This window comes from Sander lucioperca, chromosome 13, assembly GCF_008315115.2.
Source record: "Sander lucioperca isolate FBNREF2018 chromosome 13, SLUC_FBN_1.2, whole genome shotgun sequence".
Lineage (NCBI taxonomy): Eukaryota > Metazoa > Chordata > Actinopteri > Perciformes > Percidae > Sander > Sander lucioperca.
In genome coordinates, this window is record NC_050185.1 from 7,193,129 (window position 1) to 7,200,764 (window position 7,636).

Consider the following 7,636-nt stretch of genomic DNA (forward strand, 5'->3'; position numbering starts at 1 on the left):
ATGAAAGCATAGTTCATAAATATTTAGCCTACACCGTGAAAAAGTAGCACAGCCATGATCACGTGACTCCATATATATAAACACAGCTGGTGACTTCATTTGTTTACTTGCTCTCCGACTCGTCTGGTAAAAACGGCTGCATTCCGTCTCCAAATGGCGACAGACATGGAAAGATTTGTTTCTTTCGAGGAAGCACATTACGATCAATATGACTATTATAATATGCTCGAATACTCGTGCCATGCTTGTGGCAAAGGGAGATCCAAGAGAGAAATCGAGCTGAACACAAACCGCCATTCCCCCGCCGGACACGAGAGGAAGATAGCAGAAAAATATCACAACAGCGAAATTAAACGCAGGAGAACAAAGAGCTCGTCGTCTTGATGGCTTTCCTCGATGTTTACAGGTAACAAGGTGCCTTTTTAGTCTGAAAATAGGGTTGAAAACCCCTTTCAACAATCTGCCTTTGTGATGGAAAAAAACGACCTCCTACTTGGGTATTTACATAACTACTGAGCCGATTACCCCCATAAATATTAAGGTGAACAACGTCTGCTTTTGTGATCACAGTCAGGAGGATAATAGTTATGCTTGAAAATTCAAGTTTGCTTTGTTTTCCACCTATGAGGTCACTCTTATAGGTAGAGCCATACACAGTTGCATCAAGCATTTCCCTTTTTTTTTTTTTTTTTTTGCATGTTTTTGTTCAGCTATTTTGTTTGCACCATCATAAAATTCAACCATGCTCCATTTGTGCACAAGTGCAACATTGACTGATCTGAAACTTTTGATATAATTGGATTAATTGTCAACATAACAGCATCGTAAAACAACAACACAAATATCTGAAACGATTAATCAATTAGTCAACCGACATAATTAACCGGCAATAATTTAGATAACTGATTACTCATCTGAGTCATTTTTTTTAGGCAAAACTGTTTTTTTGCAGCTTTTCAAATGTGAGAATTTGTTGCTGTTGGCTATTGGTCAGATAAAACAAGTGGAATGTGTCAACATAGGTTTTGGGAAATAGTGATAAACATATTTAAGTATTTTCTGACATTTTATTTATAGTCCAAATTGCAGGATATGATTTGTGATTAACATTTCATTCTTATTTCCACACAGATCCGAATACAAAGATTCCTGATGTTGACTGGCCAAGGTTCTCCGCCTTCCCTGACTCAGAGAATGCAGCGCTGTGACACCGGGAAAATGCCCAGTAATCAGTCACGAGACAGCTCTCCATTCCATACTCTGTAACAAGACCTGCTACTGTCAAGTTACAGCTTTGCAAGAATAGTTTGTGTTGGGCTATATAGGTCAGTGGTGTGTGCTTGATAAACATAGAGATAGATGTAGTCATTTCTGCAGGGGCAGAATATATTATATTTTGATTCAATAAAAATGTTAACTAAACCAGCTTGGATTGTTTTATTTCTATTACTCATAAATTAATCTATATATAACAGGTTTTGTTCTGTTAAGTAGGCTGCATTACAGGTTTGTTACAGTTTCATGTTTTTAGTTTCTCTAAAAGCAGAATGTATTCCTCCATCCCTTTGTGCATTTTAAATTGTATGATCATTTTTACTGATATAAGCTATTTGGGGTGTCACTTGACTTAATTGTAGAAACTGACTGCAAACCACCTTTACCCTATCTATCCAAGGCTCCTAAATCTCATTTTACCAGATAAATACTAAGCAGTGACAATACATATCTGCATCTACAGGATGTGGAAAGTACACTGCAGTAATCGAAAAAAAATACATAAATAAATGATGAATGACACGGTTAAGCAAGTGTTCTTCAGCTGAACCAGATGCTCACCAATACATACCAGTGTTTGGGTTTAATTAGTCTTGGACTACTGGCTGAACCGTGAGGGAAGTCATATGCTTTTATTTTGAAGGAAGTATTTCCCAACCGGAATCGATATCGTAGGTTCCGTGGTCTTCACACATGTATGAGCTGCTCATAGACATAATATTGTCTATGTGACCAATTTGTTCGTTATTTCTTTTTTTCTATTGGCCAGGATGCAGATATGCAGTGTGTGCAGCGAACATATACCGAAATACAGATGCCCAGCCTGCAAAATAAGATAGTAAGTAACTTTAAATAAGTCTGTAAGCTAGCTAGCTAGCTAGCCTTAACGTTAGCTTCCGAGTTGTTTGGCTAAAGTAAGAAACGGAACGTTATTTGAGAATGGAGAGCAATATATTCTCTGTTGTTCTGCCACATCAGTAACATTAAGTATATAGAACCTGACTTAAAAGAGTAGGCCTATTAAAAATTTACAAATAGCAGCCTTATCTACTAAGAGCTAACGCTAAAGCTAAATTCCGATTTAGTTACAGTGAACGTAACGTTACGTTTGCGATCTGGTTCATTTCAACACACGGGGACGCCTGTAACTAAACATTCAGAATCGAGAAATTTGCGCATATTTACAAACCACACCACTGACTTAAAGCAACGTCCTTAAAGTTACACGTGAAAACAAATTTGGACATCAACACCACGTGGGACGGCAACCTACATAGGTCAAAATCATTTGCGTTTTGACGTCATATGGACCTACCACTATTCTGAAGAACAAATAATGACACCTTATGTTTTACTTTTTTTCATGTATCATTTGATATGTATTGTTTGTTTTTTTACACACTGGAATCTTTAATTGTAGTCTTAGAATGTCCATGACCTGCTGAATGTCTGCACACAAAGTATAATAAAGAATAATAATAAAAAAAGAACGAATCATGCCATGAATTTTTTGATGATTGGTTTAGAGGTGCAACGATGAATCGATTAGTTGTCAACTATTAAATTAATCGCCAACTATTTTGATAATCAATTAATCGTTTGAGTAATTTTTTTATTTAAAAAAAAAAAAGATTTCTCTGATTCCAGCTTGTTATATGTGAATATCTTCTAGTTTCTTCTCTCCTTTGTGACAGTAAATTGAATATCTTTGAGTTTTGGACAAAACAAGACATTTGAGGACGTCATCTTAGACTACATTTACACGTGGCCGGCTATTTTCATAAACGGACATTTAGAACCTCTACGTTTTCAGAAAAGTGTTCGTTTACATGTACCCGTGTATATATGCTGTCAATGTCGTTAAGAGCACGCCACACCTGTAGGTGGCATTGTAACGAGAAGCTCAAGCCCACGTTAGCCAATCACAATCTCGAAAATAGCAACAACAGCAACAAATCACTCCCTCTTTCTCTCTCTCGGCTGCCTAAACCTCCGTTTGTCTCAGTTTACATGCAAACGTGCAAACGAAGTTTTCCAAAATCTCCACTTTGGCCGGAGTTTTTAGAAATAATTGTTTTCTGTGATAAAAACAGAGTTTTCGTGTAAATGAGAGGCCAAACCGCAGGAAAATACCTGCGTCTTCCTTTCGTGTAAACGGCATATCAGGCTTTAGGAAATACTGATCCACATTTTTCACCATGTTTTGACATTTTTATAGATCAAACAACTAATCGATTAATCGAGAAAATAATCGACAGATTAATCGACTATGAAAATAATCGTTAGTTGCAGCCCTAGATTGGTTCTTTATTTAACTCATCCATTCATTTAATTCACTCTGATTTTAAACTTAGGAAACACTTACTACTATTAATAGATGGAACCCCCTTTTTCATATTTAAACACGTTAACATACAATATGTATATATACTGTGTATTACCTTGTTTCAGTGTTGCACAGAGATTATTATGATCTGGCAGATCTTTTTTTTTTAATAATTGTGTTCTTTCTCTTACAGTTGTTCACTTGGCTGTTACAAGAGGCATAAAGGTAAATAAGCTTGATCTCAGTATTGAAGTGATGGAGTTATGTGCTGTTTAGACAAGCTGCGATCATAATAAGAGGGCGCTGCTCATCATCCACTGATCCATAATCAAAATTCTTTGTTTGCCCACAGACACTTGCCTTCCTGTTGAGCAGCCTGTACCTATTGAGCCTAAAGTGAAGGATTCTTTCAACACTGGTATGGTATTATTTCTCTGATCATTCCTGTGATTCTACTTTTTTTTGTATAGTGTGTCCATATCAGCCAGCAAGAGCGCAAATCAAATATAATAGGTGGGGCAACATGGACAAAGTAATAAAAAAACATTCAAAAAGTCAAATTTATGTAAACAGAGTGCTTATCATCTTGTATGACATTTTAGTGTATTCACTTTATTTAATCATGAAAATTGTGAACAATTACTGTATTTAGACGGATAGTAAACAATATACTACTGTAATGATCTAATGTCACCGAGCTGTGCATTTTCACTGAGCTAGAGAGAGGGTATGTGGTGGGAAATATTTGTGTTCCTGTTGCTCAGAGGTAGAGCGGGTCGACCCTCAACCACAAAATTGGCAGTTCGATCCCTGGCTCCTCCGGCCACATTTCAAAGTGTCCTAGAGCAAGACGCTGAACCCTAGCCTGGATGCCAGCCGAACTTAGCCCCACCCACAACATTTGAGGTCGGGAAGTTCGGTCTGGACTTGATCCGTTGTGGAGCAACTATGCTCGAACCAGAACTGTTTGGACCAATCAAATTGTCTGGGCGGGCTTTATACGATGATGGACAGATGATCAACAGTAACGTAATCAACCACGTCACCAAAGAGCGCTTGGGTTGAATTCGTTTACAACAAGGATGGCTGCCGCTGGAGAATTGAGATGTGTAGATGTTTGAGAAGATATCGACAGCGCATTCATTTTAAAAGTGGAACAGAGAACCGCGATCACGTATGTATACACATTGCCACACTCGTCCGCATGACATGGAAACTGCCGCCTTTGCTCTTGTCGAAGCCTGTCTTTGACTTGCAGCTTCTGTGACGTCTGTCTCCGTTGCTCTGATTGGTTGGAGGTCTATCCAGTTGAGCGCAGAGGCATTTTATTTTCTGGTTCGGTTGAAACACGCCCCATAATCACAGCGCAATGGAGCAGCATCAGACTCATATTCTGACTAGAATCTGAGTATGACGACATCAGGCTAACTGAACCCCAAGTTGCTCCCCGGACGCTGAATGTGGCTGTCCACTGCTCCTAATGCTTAGGATGGGTTAAATGCAGAGATTGAATTACACTACTGTATGATTGTATTGGACAAACAATAGTTTATTCTTCCAAAGTTGTCAATTTTAATTTAATTGTCCCTTTAGTAGATTAAAGCCCAATTTATAGTCCTGTGTTCAATGAACGGCGTAGGTAGGTACGTACGTAGGTCTCAAAAAAATGTAATTACACGTCACGGCGACACAGATCGCAACAACTGTGATTGGTCCGCTCGGCCGTGGCTTGGTAGCGTTGCATTTCCTCCTACTCATTTTTCAGTTTCTCCCTCTCCTTGAACAACATGAAATCAAGGAGACGGAGAGGGTGAACTTTTCCTGCTACAGCTTACTGGCCGTGGTCAGAAAGCACAGGGGAGACACTTCGTTTCTCTCACTATGACTCTGGAGTCACTACTCACTCCGAAGCTAATCACCGTCACTCGCTCTACCAGACACTCCCCACACACACATGCACACATACACACACACGCCGGCTCTGCTATGCTCTTAAAGGGATACGCTAGAGCGAAGCAGACACCAGCACACAAGTATAAACTTCAGGCCACTTACTTTAGGCTATGGCATAAGCTCTGCGTAGAGCCCTCGCAGAAGCATAAATCCCACTTAAGTGACAGCAAAGATAGGCTGTGAGATGAAATGATTGAAATACCACAGTTCAACCTTCACAATTTTCCAATGCCCTGTGTTAAAGGCACTTTTTGCTTTCCTGTCTTTGCAGAGACATGGACTGTTGAGGATCTTCTGCAGGAAGAGGAGGACATTGTTGACAAAGTGCCTCTGCAGAGGCTCCAGCTGTTAGGTATTAATCTGACAGTGCCTTTCGTCTGTCTCTTCACACAGCAGCATCACCACATGTTCCTTCATCTAACACGCTAATGACCACATCGATTAAAGCGTAACTCTCGCCAAAATGCAACCTAGGGTCTTTTTGTGAATGTACCCGAGTCAAACTTTCGTTTAAAATCATATTTAGGACGGAATCGCCACTTTTAAGATTTACCGCATTTTTGTTTTTCAGTCAAATGGCCTTTTGAATGGGAGTGCTAGGGGCACTTTTATGCTATCCTCAAAATAGCTATTTTTAAAACACTAAGAAGGCTCGACACAACATGAGTTGTGTCATAAGTGATACAACATGCTCAAAGTATGACCAGGGTCTCTACACGTGAACGAAAGCGTTGAGAACATTGTTTGTGTACACAGAGTTTACTAAAAAAGGTTTTGAGCAACTCACTGTAGCTGTTGTTCTTCCGGTCGCCGTCTATCGAGCCAGTCAAAAATAGTCGAGGGAGGAGAGTAAAGATGGAAAGCTCCAAAAGCTTAGTTCCATATAAATGCACGGATAATTCGATGTTTTGTCGTTAGTGAAACACAATATTGACCTTGCAGTTGAAAAAGGAGCCTCATATAAGAATGACATTTCCTCCTATGGAGTCCTTTCATTCGCATTCTGAGATCGGCTATTTTTGACTGGGAAAATGGCGGATAGCGTAAACAACAACTGCTAACGTGAGTTGCTCAAAACCTTTCTTTTTAGTAAACTCTGGGTACACAAACAATGTTCTCAGTGCTCGAGTTCATGTGTAGAGCCCCTGGTGATAGTTGGAGCAAAGTCTCATGTTGTGTCGAGCCTTCTTAGTGTTTTAAAAATAGCTATTTTGAGGCTAGCATAAAAGTGCCCCTAGCACTCCCATTCAAAAGGCCATTTGACCGAAAAACGAAAATACGGTAAATTTTAAAAGTGGCGATTCCGTCTTAAATATGCTTTTAAACGAAAGTTTGACTCGGGTACATTCACAAAAAGACCCTAGGTTGCATTTTGGCGAGAGTTACGCTTTAAGTATTTTTTTTTTTTTTAAAAGTCGGGTGTGGGTAATTCATGTTTTCTTATTTCTCTGCAGGTCAGTCAAAAGAGCTAAGAGATCTTCTGTGCAACCCCCATCTGAGACAGTTACTGCGCTCCATTGACAGTGCAGACAGCAAAGACGATGCGATGAAGGCTGCCATGCAGGAGCCTCTGTTTGTAGAATTTTCAGATCAGTGTTCGAAAATTGTCGATAATTAAGCAAAATCATTAACAGCCAACAAAGCTGACGATTTGTAAAATAGTGCCTGCATTGGTTTTTCTATCAGATCACTTTTGATTATATTTATGTATAAAGTCTTGGAATAAGCAAGTTGTGTAGTCACTGTATTTCTTTGTTGATCTAACTTCCTGTCCTGTGCCTTGTCATGCAACTTTATCCTGTTCAAATAAACACTGAAATGTTTAAAAACGATATAAATTGTTGAGTCAGTACTAAGGGCTTTACGGTCAACTGTAGAACGCGTACATCAAACATTCTATAACTGAAGTTTATTTCAACAAAACAGTCATTTAAATAACATAATACAAGTTGTACATTGATCCCTTGGTACCGCTAACAGAACTACAGATTTCAAATTACAAACTGTCATAATGACTCTGACATTTCAGTGAATCAATAGCTTACAATAGGTTACAAGAAGAAATTATTTAACGGGCAAATG

At 39.0% G+C, this 7,636-nt stretch overlaps 1 protein-coding gene across 1 annotated transcript; it reads left to right on the forward strand.

The window, feature by feature from the left end:
* The first annotated feature begins 1,888 nt into the window (after window positions 1-1,888).
* Window positions 1,889-7,284, forward strand: znhit3 (zinc finger, HIT-type containing 3). The gene is made up of 5 exons (XM_031310876.2): window positions 1,889-2,113; window positions 3,795-3,826; window positions 3,954-4,019; window positions 5,826-5,906; window positions 7,009-7,284. Exons 1-5 carry the CDS (start codon window positions 2,046-2,048, stop codon window positions 7,170-7,172), a joined length of 411 nt encoding a protein of 136 aa, XP_031166736.1. The 5' UTR covers window positions 1,889-2,045; the 3' UTR covers window positions 7,173-7,284.
* The last annotated feature ends 352 nt before the right edge of the window (window positions 7,285-7,636 follow it).